Source organism: Panthera pardus, unplaced genomic scaffold, assembly GCF_024362965.1.
Source record: "Panthera pardus isolate Hobbes unplaced genomic scaffold, ASM2436296v1 HiC_scaffold_11, whole genome shotgun sequence".
Taxonomy (NCBI): domain Eukaryota; kingdom Metazoa; phylum Chordata; class Mammalia; order Carnivora; family Felidae; genus Panthera; species Panthera pardus.
The window spans coordinates 76,251,853-76,269,386 of record NW_026526666.1 but is presented as its reverse complement, the minus strand read 5'-3'; the positions used below and the strand labels follow the sequence as shown (position 1 = coordinate 76,269,386).

Sequence of the window (17,534 nt, the reverse complement as noted above, 5' to 3'; positions counted from 1 at the left end):
TCTTTTTTTGTTGTTCACAACCAATAGGTCACAAGACAAGTGGCTCAGTGCAAATGTGCAAAAAGGTTTCAGGTGGAGCAGATTGGAGAGAATAAATATCGGGTAAGGAAGAGAAAACTAGTCCTTTGTGGTAGTTGTTCCTCCTATATGGTCCTTCCAGGTGAAAGTAACCTGGCACACAGCTGACCAGATGGTCCCACCTTCCCTCTACCAACGCTTGGAGGACCAGAGCCAGTAGGACTTAAGATGTGGTCACTCTCTGTAGGTTCTAGAGGTCAGGTGTCCTGCTGGGCTAAGCTTAGTGCCCTACATAGTCCCATCTGAAAAATAGCGTCATATTTAGCTAACAGGCTTGTACTTGAGTTCCAGTATAGGAGACATATCGAAGTTCTCTCTTTTGCTGACCAAAGTCTTTAGGGAAATGGAGACACTTGTTCCATAAGATGAGGCAACAATTACCTGAAGACTGACGGATTACCCCAAAGTGCTGAGCATTGTGAGCCTGAGTGGCTCCCGAGCTCAGAGGTGGCTGGAGGAACTCTGTCAAGGTCCCAAAGGATGCTCTGTCTGCTCTGAGCTGATCACTAAGGGGACGCCAGCCTCAGTAGTCTTCCCTGGAAGGCTGTGCTGAGTGTGGACGTAATTGACCATGAATGATGCTGTGTTCTAGCTTCTTTTGGGACCTGGCTTGGGGCATAGGAGGGATCTGAAACAGCACTTCTAAATATATTCAGCTTATCTGGATTCTCTGAAGTCCTAAGGAAAATCTAGGATTGGTAAAGAGGGTTCAGATTGTACAGCTTTTTGTACTGAGTTAGAAACAGGGAATCTAGGTTCCATCAGTATGTTAAAGTGTCTTCTAAGTACACCAAAACCACCCTGGGCTGCTCTTTAGCTGGCAAGTGTTGGGTGATTGTGCCTTGGATCCAGTCCAGGGCATCTAGTTAATAAAACTTTAAGCAATCTTGTGCTTGCTTATTGCTTTTTATTTTCTTGTTGTTTTTTTAATGCCTTTGAGAGACATGAATTAACAAGAGCAATAGAGTGGAAAAGTTAGGTCTTAATTAATTTGTAAAACCACGCCCCTGTGGCAGGAGCTCTCGAAGAATATGCTTGAAGACTGGTAACGTGATTGCATGATTTTTGTTCCTTAGTGTTAATTTGACAAAATGTTCTCTGTTTTTTTTTTTTTTCTTCTATTTCCTCCATCCTTTACTCTTTTGTCTATAGTTCTTCCTCGGCAATCAGGTACAGTGTGCCTTGCAACATTCTCCTCGGTGGAAATGGTCTGTGTAGCTCGTGCTGCCTGTTCTTTGCTGTGGGGAGAGGACATAATCTGAAGCATGCCTGGGTCACATCTGGTTGTCTTACCAAGTGGAGAAACTGCTAACAGGGCTGATATTGTAAAGCTGTCTTAGCAGCAGGATAGAAGTACGTTATTTTTTAAAGGAGATGAAATTTTCCATTTAAAATTAGATTGGCTAAAAATGGTATTATGCTGGACTGAGTTTGAAGTAATGTGATTCAGGGGAATTTGAAGCTGTGGTATCGATCCAACGTGCTTCTAAAAGCAACCAGGTCTTATACTTCTGTTTTGGAAATCAGAATACCAAACAGCACAGTTCTGATTTATACCAGTCTTTTGACAGTTAACACAAATTTTATAATGTACAATAAATCAAAAAAGTCTTGGGGTACTTAAGTACTCCATCCATTTAAAGGCCTTATTAATATTTACTTGTATTTACATGTTTTATAATTATAAGGTGCCTGAGAACTATAGTGTAGCAGTCATGATTGGCCATAGCCTCAAGTGTGCTGATTATGTCCAGCCAGCCAAAATCTCAGGGATCAAATTAGACTTGCAAGAAAAGATTAAATGCTTTTGACTCCGCTTGGTAATTCTAACCATACAGATCTTTTGAGGGCTCTGGGGTCCTGTGCCTTCAAATGGAAGGAAGTTGCATGGGTAAAGTCTGTCTTGTGATATGAAATCAGAACCACTAAGAGTTTATTTGAGGCCTTCAGTCAATATTAGGTTCTAGGTATTGCAACAGTCATTCACTCCAATAACATTCTGGGCCAGTGGGAAGAACAGAGGATAGAAAGAAACTGGGTTTAAAATGTCATTGCATGAAAGTGCCAAGTCATACCTAAAAGTTGTACCTGTTTGCTAATAACCTGCACACACAGCCGGCGGGTCCTTGAAGTGGCAGTGACCTCCTCCTCTACTGCTCCACTGACAGTAAGGGTCAGACGAGTTAGCTCCAATATTGGAAACAGAGTCCTGGAGTTCATTTTGTGCATGAGGCACCTGAGACCCAAAGGATCCCATGCTGATAGTCACACAGCTAGTGTCAGAGCCACTGCAAGAACCCAGGTCACTGTAAGGGATTTTCCAGTGAAGAGAGGGAAACAAGTTACTGTCACCCCAAGACATTTCTGGGGCCTCTGCCTCACTGCCCAGCTTTGCCAGGTTTGCACAGCTCCCCATTTTTAGAGCTGCTATGGCCCCTTCTACTACTCTGGCCTCAACTCCCCCCCCCCCCCCCCCAGCCACTTTTGCTACTGGCTTGGATCAAACCCCCTTTTCCTTACAGCTCAGCAGAAACAAGTTAGAATCTTTCAGAGAGCACTTCAGAAAAAAAAAATAAGGACAAAAGAGGAATGAGTCAAATGAAGTAATTCTAAGCACTGACAGATAAAGTACAGGGCACAGTACTAATAGAAGGATAAGGTACTTCTTGGAGTCCCTTCCAGACTCTCGCTGTGGAGGATGTAGTGGCCCTTACTTCCTCCCTCTCCTCACCAAGCCAGAGAGAACCCCGACTAGTGACTCTGGCGTCACTGCTCTTGGTTGTGGTGGGATTCTCCGTTCCTCTTGCGGTGCCTCCCGTTTCTTCTGCTGGGCCAGCTGATGAGGGAGGCACCCTCAGAGGCCCAAGAGGCAGCTTCCTTCCCAGGACAGGACGTTTATTCCCTCACATCTCTGGGCACCCATTTCAGTGCTTTTTATATTACACCATGCTGTTGCTGTGGTCACTCTGTATAAAATCTTAACAACTGTAGATGAGAGATATAGTCATTCGAAAATGGAGTCATTTTCAAAGTAAAGGATTGGGGAGGGGGGTAATACTTTTTCAGTCACCTTGCTGCCTATATAAACAGTGCACTTGAGCCAGTGCAGAGTAATACAGAGAATTACTGCAAATATATTAATTTTCAGGGAGGTTGGTTATGTGTCTTTCTCAAACATCCTTTCTGGCATTTTCAATTTTTATGCCTTGTTTCAAAGTTGTGGTTCTCCTTTATAAATTTAAAAATGTAAATTAACTAATTAGTCCCTTCATTCCCCCGCCCCCACCCCAACCCCAGCATTCTCCTTGAATTAAATAATTTTAGGAATGCTATTTCTCCAACCAAATGTTTGATTTTTGTTTTGGGATCTCCACATGATTCTCTTTTGTTGCCTCTTATTTTAGGAAGAGGGTAATTTATTATGCAGTAGGAAACTCCATATGTTAACGGGGCTAAGAAATAGGGATGTTAGGTGAGGAAAGAGGAAAAAATAAATATCAGAAAGTCATACTTGTCGTAATCTCTGAAATTGATTGTTGAATACTATATAATCATGGTAGATTAAAATTTTATTTTCTTCAACTAAATTTTTTAGTAAAATTCTATAATCATTTGTTTAGCTGAAGAAACTTTTCTGCTTGGTGACCTCACAATTAGAGAATATAGAGGGCTTATTTCTGAAAACCTTGTGTGGAAAATCAGTTTTCCTTCTAAGCTCGTAATAATGATGGCTTTGCAAGGGTTTCCTTAAGGCTTGAAATAGTATTTGCTGTTCTTCATTTACCTTTTGAGCGCACTGTATTCAGAAGTTGACATATACTTTATGTCTACCATTTATGAAAGCAAACTAACGTAACAAAGAATTTTACTACTGGGTTTTAATTTGGGCAGAATGTTTAAAAGAACCGAGGTGAGCTAACATTTGTCCATCCTCTGCCCTGCCCCACAGTAGAGGCATGACTACCAAAAGCTAACTTGATCCCAAGAGAAAGACACTGGTCTTTACCTTGATATCTCAGCTGTTCCATGTTTTAAATTCTTTTGTGAAAAATGCCAAATAGTTAAAATTCTCCTGCAGACTGTCAAACTGTCATGTGTCATGTCTGAATACAGTCTGCTCTGGGAAGAAGGCCTCGGCCTGCTCTAGGACACAGTCACTCATCACTGTCCCCTTGGTCCTGCAGTTCGGAGACTCTCAGCAGCTGCGGCTGGTCCGCATCCTGCGCAGCACAGTGATGGTCCGAGTTGGTGGAGGATGGATGGCCCTGGATGAATTTTTAGTGAAAAATGATCCCTGCCGAGGTAAGGAACCTTCCTGAGCATAAATTACACATTAGGTACTCCCTCACTGCTGATCTTTATCTTTCATGCTTACACAAAGTGTTGCTAGTGGGTCTGTTTGGGTTTTACTTTGTTAAGCTACCTAGATGTCACTCCACCAGCACAGACTGGAACTTGAGGGTGCCTGAGTAGACCAAGAAGAGAAAGCAGGAGAGGTGGATGCTGTCAGGGGAGACATGTTTTGAGATACAGTAACAAGAATTAGGAATTTATTGGCATCTTCCAGTGTTTCGGTTTGAGCCGTTAAATTAACACTAGCCTGGAAAGGAGCCTAATGAAGCCTCTGAAGTTCCTGGTTAGTGCTCCTGATTCCTATGCCGGAAACTCGGGGAGGGTGTTGGGCTCCTCCCATGCAGGGAAGGACTGCATCTCCCATGGCTAGGAGAGGGGATAATGAACACCTAGCCCTCAGCGCAGATGCTTCTAAGACAGGTGATCACTGAAGGAAGACCCTGGGATGCTGAACTTGAAAGGGTGGGCATGCCAGCCCAAAGGCAAAAGAAGATGGGAAATTTCATGCGAACGATGGCAGCTGCAGCTACAGGCATGTGAGGGCTGCAACAGAGGAGAGGGGATCAGGTTCCGGTGGCTAAACCCTCTTCAACTGCGGCCTTTCCCTTTTCCTGCTGGCCAAGCTGCATGTGGGTATACAGGAGGCTCCTCCACTGTCTGCCAGTTTGTCTTTCTTGACCAGTTTCTGCGTTTCCTGCTCTGTCTCTGTTTCTTTGTGTTTGTTTATTTTTTTATTCTAGTTCACCATCCTGGGAGTAAAATAAAGCGCTCTGATTCCAGCTCTTCGATTTCCAGTCAGTCTCCCATAGGTTGGCTTTTAAGCTTTGTCCCCCTAACCCACACCCCAGCCCACTGAGAATGGCTTTGCTTCTTAAACTGTGGTGCCTCTTGGCTCTGTGGCATCTGCTGCCTTTACGAATGCTTTGAAATAGCCAAGCCCTAGCTTTTCTAACTGTTATAAGTTGATGGAGCATAGAACCCTTCTGTTGAAACAGTACCCATGGAATTTGTTCAGAGTTTCTGTACATTTAACAAATACTTACATAGCTTTTTAGATGCCACACGCTGTTATAAGCAGTTTACATATGATAACACATTTACACGGCTATGAGGTGCAGACCAATATTGTCTCCATTTTACAGAATAGGAAATTAAAGCACAGAAAAGTTAAATAACTTACCTGAGGACAGACAAGTAATAAATGGCAGAGACAGGATTCAGTTCCAAGACAGTCTGGCTCTAAAGTGTGTTCTCCTGATCAAGGTGCCATGTGTCTCAGAGGCTGGCATACCCACCACCTCCCCTTTGTGTGTGTGGATTGCTGGTTCGGCCTGTGTAATTAAATTGGTGAGGCATATTTATAAACCTGGTAGAAATGTTTACAGTACAGTTACATAACTTCTTTGGAAGTGATTTATAGTCCTATTTTGAAGTGTTTAGAGCTAAAGGGTGCAGTTCTCACATGAATTCAGATATGCCCATAAGTAGCTTCTTTTATTTTAACTCATTCTGCAATTACTCCAGTAAACAAAAATAATTTTAATTAATTAAAAAAAAGTTAATTTTAAAAGCACCTATTCTGATAAAAACTTGAAAGTGTTTAATCATTTTTAGAAGTTACTATGTTGCAAACTAATTTCCTTGATATAAAAGTCCTCTTTCATGGTTTTACATCAGGAGCAGGAGCAATGTATATATAGGATTTTAACCATAACTCAGTAAGACAACATTATTTTTTTTCTAAACCTATTAGTAAGATTTTGGGGTTTTTTTTGTTTGGTTCGTGTTTTTTTGTGGGGAGGGTCTTGTATGATTGGACTAAACAAATAAACAGAAGAGATACTGCATGTGACATTTTGGAATCTGGTTGCCTGTTTGCTGCCTGCTTTACTTGCTCTGTTTACAATAACTTTATGCTGATGGCCAAGGGGAACACTGCTTGCTTTGTCCTTACATTAATAGCTAAAAACTGGAACCCCAAGAAAGTTTGGGAGGGCCGTCTAGTACCTGTATTCTGTGGAAAATAGTAGCCTTTTCAGCATCCCTTGGAGAAAACAAGGTAAGGCTTTCCTCTATGCCTCTCCAGGAATGACCTCCTAGCACTCAGTAATCCTCTCGATTGGGCTGATTGCAGAGTACAGAACTGCCCAGCAGTCTTAGTTATCATAACTCTACCAGTGACAGGATGAGTATTTCTAATCAAAAAATTGCACTAGGAGGTGAACACTTACGGGCTGTGGTGGATGTAAGAAGTGACTGGGGAGGGCATGAATATCACAAAGAGGAGAGTTCTTGAAGCTATCTAGGATTCTGTGAAGATTCATGTGGCTTCGAGAAGCACCACTTAGGGTAGATTTTATATTCATTTGTGTTGCATTTCCTTGGCTGTCTAGACCATAGAGAATGTTAGACTGAGGATAGAACAAAATTTATGACAGTATAATACTAACACACACAGTCATTTGTTACCTCCTGCTATATAGCTGCTTAAAAAGGTGAGTGAGAGAGGCGCCTGGGTGGCTCAGTCGGTTGAGCATGACTCTGGTTTGTGCTCATGATCTCATAGTTCGTGGATTCGAGCCCTGTGTCAGGCTCCAGGCTGGCAGTGCAGAGTCTGCTTGAGATTCTCTCTCTCCCTGCTCCTACCCCACTCACTCTTCTGTCTCTCAAAATAAATTTAAAACAAAAAGTAAGAGAGGAGCGCCTGGGTGGCTCAGTCAATTAAGCATCCAACTCTTGATTTCAGCTCAGGTCATGATCTCCTGGTCATGAGTTTGAGCCCCACCTAGGGCTCTGTGCTGACAGTGCAGAGTCTGCTTGGGATTCTCTCTCTCTCTGTCTCTCTCTGCCTCTCTCTCTGAAAATAAACTTAAAAAAATAAAGTGAGAGAGCTCTCAAACCGCGCATTGCTTTAGCCAAACATACAGTGAAAATATTCAACTAGGTAGGTTCCCAACACTGCCAAAATTGGAGGTTTCAGTTTCTGAATTCATCCATGGCAAAGGAGATCATGATGTTTTGGATAGAGATGAAAACAGTGCCCTGCCTAAGAACAGATCTACTTTTAGGGTACTATATATGTTTTTGAGCACTAGACAAATTAGTTCCTCCAAATAAGTGGAGATCTAGAACACTTCATTCATGAAGATTTAAAAGACAATTTGGCTTAGAACTGATTGTTTTCCTTTTCTTTTTATTGTTGTAAAATATACATAACATAAATTTACCATCTTAACTATTTTCGAAGCGTTCAGCAGCATTAAGTACATTCACACTGTTGTGCTACCATCACACATCCACAGAGCTCTTTTTATCTTGTAAAACTGAACTTCCATATCCATTAAACAGGAGCTAAGAACTCAATTGTGACTGGCCATCCTGTTCTAGCCAACATCATGTGGCCAGCCTAAGTCCCTTAGAAAATGGTGGCCCCTTTGGTGTTGAAAAACTAGAATGGTTGCCTTCGGGCCCTGGTCTCCAACATGTGATCTTCAAAAAATTACAGTCAAGTGTTTTTGGAAAACACCAGCTTAAAGCTAAGGCAGGTTTCTTTACTGTAGGTCTCCCTAGAGCTCACAAAATGCTAATCTCATTAAGGCTCTTCCAAAGGGGGAAGGTGTTTATTGAGCTCTTTTTGTAGGAACCCTCTCAGAAAACCTTAGTTTGGGAAATTCTGCTGTAAACAATGGAAGACCATGGAATGATTTTGAGCCATTTAGAGTTATCAGGTTTTTATTTAGAAATTCAGTTCTAGGGGATGAGATGAGAAATGAGACCAGTTGGAAGCCTGTTCTATCCCGTGCATGGTGGAGGAGATAGCCCATGATCCACATAAGTGTAAGGAGGTTTGGGGGTGTGGGAATGCACTGGGGATTTGAGGAGCTTTAGAGGATAGAATCAGGAGGCCAAACTGCCATCAGGAAGGAGAGACCTACACTACCCCCCTGGTTTCTGGCTCTGATCATGTCTAATCAGTCGCTGGGTATAAGATTCTGTGATCCAGCAAAGGGTCTGCGCACGGGACACGTTTGGAGTCAGGCACAACTGTATGATGGCAATGAGGTGTCAGGTCGGTGAGCTCATCGCCACCGGGTTCAAAAGCTAAGAGGGAGAACAGGACTACAGACAGAAGCAGGGGACATCAGTGTTTGATAATGGGCGGGAAGGAGGAAAAGCAGGAGAGAGAGTGTCCTGGGAGCCAAGGGAAGAGAGTATTTCAAGACAAGAGCAGTTATCCCCCCACATGGAAATTACAGCAGAGAGGTGTTTTTACTTGTCAGATTATTAGATTTTTATCTGTACATGTATATGTGTGCACATGTGAATAACAGCATTAGCCAGAAGGAAGTAATTTCAGTATACTCCTGCATTATTTTGGAGAGTGTATGTTGGTATAAAATTTGGGAGATCAGTTGAGAAGTATCAAAAATCTTGTGTGCATCCTTTCTCCCCAGAAAATGCACTTAACAGAAATTTATCCTAAGGAAATCATCATCGATATGCACAAAAACCTTTTACGAGTAGTTTGTCACGACATTGTATATGATGTTTAAGAAATTGTAAGCAAATTAGAAATATAACTAGTAGGGTTGGTTAAATAAATTGATGTCCATATGATGAAATAAGGCCATGCAGCTAGTTGAAATTATGCAAGACCTGTCAAGCATGGAGGAATGCTCCTGATATTTTTGTATTAAATTATATATGTACACATACACAGTTGTGCACAGGAATAAAGACACACCCATCATTGTAAGTGATGTCCCTTAGGTTGTAAGATGAAGGAATTTTTATTCTCGTTGTACTTTTCTGTATATTTCAACCTTTGTACAGTTTAAAGCTATCAGTAATAACTTGGCAGAGTGATTTAGGTGCTGTGGTGGGGACGGGAGCCTGAGTGAGGTAAGGGACGAGTGGAGAACCGCTAGTGTAGATGAGGATGTGAGGAGCGTGGGGCGGGGAGAGAGCTCAGGTGGAGACGTGGCTTCTAGTCCCAGCCCTACCACGGCTCTCCTTGACCTCAGCCTTGTGAGTGCTTCAGTTCCTTTGTCTGTGACAGGGATGCTAACAGGTCCCTGGTGACAGTCAAGCGCCCTACTGCATGTGATGACATTCTGTAAATTGTGCAGTGCACGAGCAACATGATATCATATCATTACATTTTAAATGTAATGCTGTGGCGCTCACCTGAGGTCCTGCTTCAGAGTCTTCCTCTTGTATCACTCTGTTGTTTTTGTCTGGGGGAGCCGGTGCACAAGTAAACTGTTAAATGTTTACTAGGTTTAAATTACACGACTGAAGTTCTGTACAGCTCAGGGACATAAGCATTTCTTTTGGGGTGAATCCTCAGCTAAGTAATGATTTTTATTCATCACTATTATCTTAGTGCCTTTGTTGTGTGTCCACTGTTACGCTGGGCACTTCAGCAAACACAAAATAATGAAATGTAAGTCCTGAACCCACAGTTATTAGTGATGAGAAGTCTTACTGAAGTTCCCATGTTAGTGCTGAAGGAAATTCTCTTGGAGAATCTTTAGTGTAGACACAGGGGAAAACACTGAAGTCCAGAAAATGCATGAGTACAGAACCCAAGGACAAGGAATGAGCCTTGAGGGGCACATGCTGTTGGGGCCTGAGGAGGAAGGAAACAGCGTTCATAGGCCATCGAGACAATGGGATCAGCCGGAGGAAACTGAGGCCCAGGGCAGGAAGACCTGGTTGGTAGCTGAGCCTAGATTGTAACTCAGGTTTTGATACCCACATTGGCCCTTTTAACCTGACACTTTGATATGTTATGTCAGCATAATATATTGAGAAGAATTTGATCTAGGAATTTGGTACTACGCTGCTTGGACACCCATGAAACCTGATTTAAAATCTCATTGTACCAAAATTCCTCAGTTCCCTTGAAGACCTGCAGGTTTGGGCAGAAGAGGGGGGTGGGCACAGGTACCTCAAATCTGCTAAACCCATGGTTCCTGGCCAGAGTGAAAAATCTTACTAGAAAAGAATGACAAACATTTTGTTTATAACAGTTCTTTTCCCAAGTTTCACCAGAGGTCCTGTTGTTCAGATCTATCTAGCGTATTCTAAAAAGTGAGCAGTTTAGGATAGATGAAGGAGGGAGGAAGTTATTACAGGATAAACCCTTTTGGTGAGAAATAATCTAAGGACATATTCCAGAGGAATTATTTCTTTTAAATTAGCAGTGTCTTTCACATTTAACATTTACATTGGTCATCCTTGGAATCCTCTGACTGAATCCAAATTTTAAGTTCTGGTTATACAGCTCCAGAAAGCCATGGGACAGCACCTGTTGGCCTTCAGAGCAGTTTCCAGATCGCCTCCCACCTGACATTCCTGCCACTCACCATTGTCCCTTAAGCTTCTTGTCGCTTTCAGTTTTTGATCTCACATTTCTCACTGGCAAGTTTTGTGCATGGTCTCAATCTTTCTCTCTCTCCTCCCACATGTTTACTTCTTAATGATTTTATCCCAGTCTTTTTACCATCCTGAGTTCCTGGACCGCTTCCTGGGGATTGTTAGCAACTGAATTCAAATAAGAGTCTGGACAATGTTGATTGCAATGATCTGTTTTTCTCCACTGTCCTGCAAAAATCTGAGCAAAAAGTACACATGTACTATGAGAGAGAAAAGAGGGGTTTTGATCTAATGTCAGAGGTTTGTGCACTGCTGCATCCGCTTTCTTTGACCCGTTACGGTGTGCTTACCCCAGGGGACAGTGACATGGCAAGATCATTACCACAGAATGAGATGCTACCTCTTATATAAAATTCTTTATCATGGCAAACCAATGAGGCTTATTACTTCATTGCTATGGGTAAGAATCATGACAGACTGACAAATCATGAATTTATTTTAAAAGAATCCACAGATAGTACTAAATCTATAACTTAATAGCTGTTATCATGGGGTCAAGCAGCTGTATGACTATCAAAGACACATTTTTTTTTTTTTTAAGATTAACTGACATTGTATGTGTGTGTTTGTTCCTTTTTAGCACGAGGTAGAACTAACATCGAGCTTAGAGAGAAATTCATCCTGCCTGAGGGGGCATCCCAGGGAATGACCCCTTTCCGATCACGGGGTCGAAGGTCCAAACCATCTTCGCGGGCTGCCTCCCCCACCCGCTCCAGCTCCAGTGCTAGTCAGAGTAACCACAGCTGTACATCCATGCCGTCTTCTCCAGCCACCCCAGCCAGTGGTACCAAGGTATGTACTGACACTGACCTCTCTTATGGCCTTTGTCCCTGTTCCCATATTTACAGAAGTTTGGTGTTAAGTGTAGCCTCTGAACGCCTCCAGCCAGGAGAGGAACATGAAGATACACTGACCAAGCTCTACCTAGACCAGTCTCTCCAGGCCACAATAGAGAACAGGACCTTTAAGATTTTACTTTGAAGGACATTATTAAAATATGAACTCAGATCGTTAAGTCAGAAACACTTCTTTCCACATAATCTCCCATCCAGAATTACTAATTTTGGAAATCCAGGCACTCTCTGTGCAGCTGAAGCCAGCGAATAAATTTGGTTGTTTTGATGGGTTACTTATAAAGTATGGCTGTTGCCTTTCTGCCTGGTCCCTTTTATCCTGTTAAACTGATGCACGTTTTGTTTTGTTTTCTGTTTCTTTAAAATTCAGTGTCTTCTATTTATTTTTTGTGTTCCCAATTTGCTTCCTTTCTGTTCCATTTTCAATTGTTCCCATCCTTCCCTTTGGATTTCCGTTTCGCAGACTCCACTTCAGTTCCCTCGCTGTTATGACAAACCCTGGTTGGTAAACAGTAAAGCTGGCACCCCTGTCAGGGACAGCCATTATCCTGACCTCCAGCTGCCCAGCCCCGAGGTAGAGTATGGTTTTGCTGACTAAGGACACGGTCACGACGAGGCCCTCGCTAATGCCAAGAACTGGATCGGCTCCTCTTCCTGACACAAGTCCATGCTCTTTTCCATCTGTGTGGTGCTTGCTCTCACAGCCGATTCATCTAGTCAAGTGCTTTTCAGGGGTTTCTAACTCGGATTCACCAAAATTGGAGATAAACAAGAGATGCCTAAAACTGGATTAACAACTTGCTGCCAGTGTTTAGAATGATGTTTTTCCAGGGTGATGAACAATTGTCATTCCTGGTGATATGTTGATGGATATTATTTATAAAACTCGGGCCTCTCGGAGTCTCCAAACCTCAGATACACAGACGAGTTATGAACACTTGAAATTCAACTACGGTGCATGTTCAGCAATGTTCTATCTTTGCTAGAACAGAAGAGTGGCTGGCGTCCCCTGCCCTGAGCCACGTCCTCAGGGTGGTTGATACTGCCAAACTGGTGTGAGGGGCGGGTGCTGCCTTCTTCAGCCAAACACCGCATCAGCGAACACTGCTCCAAGGCTCAGATTTTAACTTCTGAATTTAAGTCACGCGGATGTGTGACTAGTGGCCTAGTCACTTCGGTGTCTGAAGCCTTGATTTGAATACACATGCTGGCAGTTAAGCATGTTTGAGTGCAGTCATTAAAATGCCCAAAGCATTTGTGGAAGAGCAGTGTTTCAGAAACAAAACATGGGCTAGTGGCTTGTCTGATAGCGGGAAAATTTGCATTCTAGCTCCTGCTGGGAAATACTGGTTCCTTGTGCCTCAAAAGATAGCATTGCCTTCAGTCATGCAAAGCTTCAGCCCCAGAAGGCGAAGGCGGGAGATGTAAGAAGCCAGTGCCTGTGAATGGGCTGCTGCTTTGGGATTCATCCGCTCTGAGCTAAAGCTCCAGTTCAGAAATCTGTCTGGTTTAGAATATGATCTGGGGACCTCCTGCCACCAAAACCCCAGGACTCTACCTGCTTATCTTGCTTTCCTTCTTCCTTAATGGCTCCAGTTTCATGAAAGTCTCAAAAGTTCTAAAATTTTAAATGTATTTATGAAGTACAAAATGCTCACAGGATTCTAATAGATCAGCCTTTTTGTTTCATCTTAAGGCTTTACCTTTTGCTCATTTCGAGGTTTCATCTTTCCTTACCTGTGGGTATTTTCTACAGGCCACATCCCGAGGTGGACTCCAGCCCAGGTCCTCCAGGGCTGCGGTCTCGCCAGCGGCATGCTCACGAGCAGTAGCTTCTGAAACTGGTGCTCCTCCTCCTGTGTGGGCCAGGAGCATTTGCGCTTGACTGTTAATCACTTTCTGTCGCTTTTGCTTTTTTTCCCTAAATTAAATATGAGAAACACAGTGAAAACAGGTTGCTTTACTCTTCCATTTGTATGAACATCTTAAAGGTCCTGGAAAACAGTTTACACAATTTATTTCAAAGAAAAATTAGAATAGTGTTATGGTATGAGTGATATTTAAAACAGACTTAAAAATTCTTAATGAGGACTTCCAAATTAAGTCTACTACTGTCTTAAAAAAAAAACAAAACAAAACACTCAAATGGGAAATGTTTCTCCTGCTGGTAGCAGTAGTAATAACGTGTATCTGTCCAGCTCTTTTTCCATTAGGAAGTGCTTCTACACATGATTTATTCATTCGGCAAGTTTTTATTGAGCCCCTCTTCTGTGCCAGACACTGTTTTAGGTGCTGAGGATGTGACAGTGAACAAAGTCCCTGCTTTCATGGAGCTTACACTTTAATACAGGCGAGACAAACCACAAACAAGGATATCTATTGTATGTCAGGTGGTAATAAGTGATATGCCAGAAAATAAAGCAGAGGAAGAAAACAGAAAGTTAGAGTGTCACTCTAGTAGTAAGGCAAGACCTCTCTGATGGGTCATTCAGCCAAGCCGCCCAAAAGAAACAAGGGAGTGAGCCACACAGAAACAGGGTGGGAGGAACAGTGAGGAGACCATGGTGGCTCAGTGGATTGAAAAAGAAAGAGTGTGCTTATCTGCAGTTTTTCCAGTGAGGGAAATGGACTGAAAGATCTTGGTTTGACTGAAGTTCCTGCACCCATCCAGTGAGAGAAGTTGGATTGATATTGGCATCTTCATATGAAATATTTAGAGCTAGAACGCATGTTTGAAATTTCTAGCCCCAACACTTCGACACTCAGGATTATTTGGATTTTTTTTGGCCATTTCTGGTGGAAATTTGTCAGTAACTTTCTAGTAGAAATATAGAAGACATTATGAAATTTTGAATTGGAACATAAGACCTTTTCTGGGGTGGAATCCTCAAACTATATGACCTAGGACACTTTCAAAAATCTTTGTTTTCCTGGACTTTTAATTTGCTTTTCAATCAGTTAGGTGTAAGGAGGCTTAAATAGACCTTTTCAGATTGAATTTCAAAAATTTCACCTAGTAAGTAGAACTTGTTGAAAAATTTTTTTAAGGTTATTCCATCAACAGGGAGCAAGCTGAAACGACCAACCCCAGCCCTTCACTCTAGCCGCACATCCCTCGCTGGTGATACCAGCAATAGTTCTTCCCCAGCCTCCACAGGTGCCAGAACGAATCGAGCAGGTAAGTGCCTGCCCCCATCCACGTGCACTGGGGTGAAAGGGGAAGGGGAGTGGCCAGGCTAAGAACTGGGGGACAGCAGCCTCTGGGTGGTGCTTCACTCTTCCCCAAGGAAAGCAGATAATGAGAGCAGCACACAGATGTGATGTCCAAAGAGAGACCTGCAGATTTTCTGCTGCTCTTTCCTTTCCCTCCTGCCACTGTAGCTGCCTGCAGCCATGCCTTCTGAGAGCAGATGTGTCCACAGCTAAAGCCAGGCCCCTGTTCTTGACCAGAAATGACTGTATTTGAGAGAATCTGAAAGGCAGGAGGGACCTCCTGAAGTGGGCTTTTCCTCAGAAGGCCACCCAGTGTTGGGGCTGGCAGTTGGCTAGTAATTTTTCCAACATTCTGCATTTATTATAGCCACTGGCAAGCAGAGAACATCAGGGAAAGATCGCATCTGTTCACCTGTTGATATTCCCCATGCAAGTCCAGGAATTGGCCTCATTTCTGGCTTTCTGTTTGCCTGCCCGACCCCCCACCCCTGCTAGCAGGCTCTCCTCTATGCCCAGGTGACTGAGCAGCCCCACTCGGCACTACTCTGTGGTCAGCACACGAGGTCACTGTGCTGAGAGAAGCTGCTGTCTAATCCTTAGGAGGCAAGCTTCTCAAGCAGAATCACAAAGCCCGAAAAGGTTTCACTGGCTGCTGTGTAGATGAAAAGATGGGGTCCAGAAAGGCTCTGATCTGCCCAACATCACACAGCATATCTGGTGGTATTTACATCAGAGCCCTAGCCTCTGGTCGCTTGTCCTCACCACCCCCCATGTTGTCTCTATTAAGTCTGCTGCTTTATTCTCAAATTCCAGACCCTAAAAAATCAGCCAGTCGCCCTGGGAGTCGGGCCGGGAGTCGGGCCGGGAGTCGGGCCAGTAGCCGGCGAGGAAGCGATGCCTCTGACTTTGACCTTTTAGAGACACAGTCTGCTTGTTCAGATACTTCGGAGAGCAGTGCTGCAGGAGGCCAGGGCAGCTCCAGAAGAGGGCTAAACAAGCCTTCCAAAATCCCGACCATGTCTAAGAAGACCACCACTGCCTCCCCCAGGACTCCGGGTCCCAAGCGATAACACTGTACAAGCACCCCCAAGCCTCTATCCACTTTGAAGCCTGCTCCGTACATTGGGTGTATATTTATTCTGAACAGGAGAAGTTATATTGTTAAAAGTGTAAAAGAATAATTGTGTTATGAAGCTGCCTTATTTTTTTTCTTTTTGTAAGTTACTATTTTCATGTGAATATTTATGTAGATAAAATTCACCTCCTGGTAACCCTGTAATGGATGGGGCCCAGAAATGAAATATTTGAGAAAAACAAGTGAAAAGGTCAAGATGAGAATGTGTATTAAAAAAAAAAAAAAATGCCTCTAAATAGGGTTTCTGCGCGGTGCAGGGTTGTAAACCTGCTTTATCTTTTAGGATTATTCCTAAATGCATCTTCTTTATAAACTTGACTTGCTGTCTCAGCAAGATAAATTATATTAAAAAAATAATAAGAATCCTGCAGTGTTTAAGGAACTCTTTTTTTTGTAAATCACAGACACCTCAATTAGCAAGAACTGAGGGGAGGGCACTTCTAATTGCTTTTTCCAATGTTTTTAATGCTGTGTGATTTTAGCTGAGGAGAGGGAATCTCCTCTAGGTAATGTTTGCACATGATCAGCAGAAGGAGTTCATCGCAATACTCTGAATCCTGTTTCAGTACTGGGTGTTTAAAGGACAATAGCTGCTAGAATTCAGGGGTAAATGTGACTGTTCCGAAGATGTCAGAACATTGGGGTTTTTAAGAGTCCTGGTTTGTAACTTTCTATTCAACCCAGCCACCAATAACTCCTGTGCTCACCAGGACCCAGGCCCTTGGCAAGGGGACACTCCTTGGTGGCACTGTGAATTACAGATTTGTTTATCTGCATTTTTCCTATTTATTTAAATGGTCGATCAACTTCCCACAAACTGAGGAATGAATTCCACGAGCTTATTCTGAAAATGTGGACATAAGACAAACATTTGCTCGTCCTTTAAAGGAGTTCACCAGCACACTTGTTATCAAGTCCCGTTTGCTTCCGTCTTTTTTTGTGCGTAATAAAGTCAACTGACCAAGTGACCATGAAGAGGGGCTGTCTGGGGCTCCCGTTTTTTAGCTGCTGTTCCTCTTCAGCTCCGACCATGTTGCTGTGTAATTATCTCAATTGGTTTTAATTGAGGCAGAAACTGAAGCTCTACCAATGAACTGTTTAAAAACAAGACACACTTTTGTATTAAAATTGCTTGCAGTAACAAATTTGTATTTCCTGATTTTCTTCTCAACTATTATATATAACATGTTACTCTGGGTATGATTGTGTTTTAGATACTTAAATGCATTATTCAGATCAAAACATCTTGGTGGATAAATTAAGGAGCTCATTAACAGATTTTTTTTTCCTGTTTATTTCATCCTTGTTAATTTTAACAAAGCAACAAAGAAATAATCAGACTATTGTTAATGTAAATCTGTAGGGTATCTGCTCCACTTAGGTGATTACACAAATAGCAATATGGAAGAAAACTTCTGTAGTAGAAATCAACCAAGAGATCCTGGGTTTGAGAGGATGGG

General features: G+C 42.7%; 1 protein-coding gene across 32 annotated transcripts in view; it reads left to right on the top strand.

Moving 5' to 3' along the window:
* The window catches only part of MACF1 (microtubule actin crosslinking factor 1), a 329,250-nt gene extending 312,031 nt beyond the window's left edge, over window positions 1–17,219 (top strand). For 17 of the 32 annotated variants that reach the window (XM_053897190.1, XM_053897168.1, XM_053897165.1 and 14 more), the window contains 8 exons: window positions 28–102; window positions 1,231–1,248; window positions 4,263–4,380; window positions 5,172–5,240; window positions 11,453–11,664; window positions 12,190–12,300; window positions 14,775–14,904; window positions 15,753–17,219. In XM_053897190.1, coding sequence (XP_053753165.1) covers window positions 28–102; window positions 1,231–1,248; window positions 4,263–4,380; window positions 5,172–5,240; window positions 11,453–11,664; window positions 12,190–12,300; window positions 14,775–14,904; window positions 15,753–16,009 — 990 coding nt within the window. In that variant the 3' untranslated portion in view covers window positions 16,010–17,219. The remainder of the gene's footprint in view (window positions 1–27; window positions 103–1,230; window positions 1,249–4,262; window positions 4,381–5,171; window positions 5,241–11,452; window positions 11,665–12,189; window positions 12,301–14,774; window positions 14,905–15,752) is intronic. The other 15 variants (XM_053897207.1, XM_053897215.1, XM_053897210.1 and 12 more) reach the window with 7 other exon arrangements.
* Window positions 17,220–17,534: the final 315 nt, after the last annotated feature.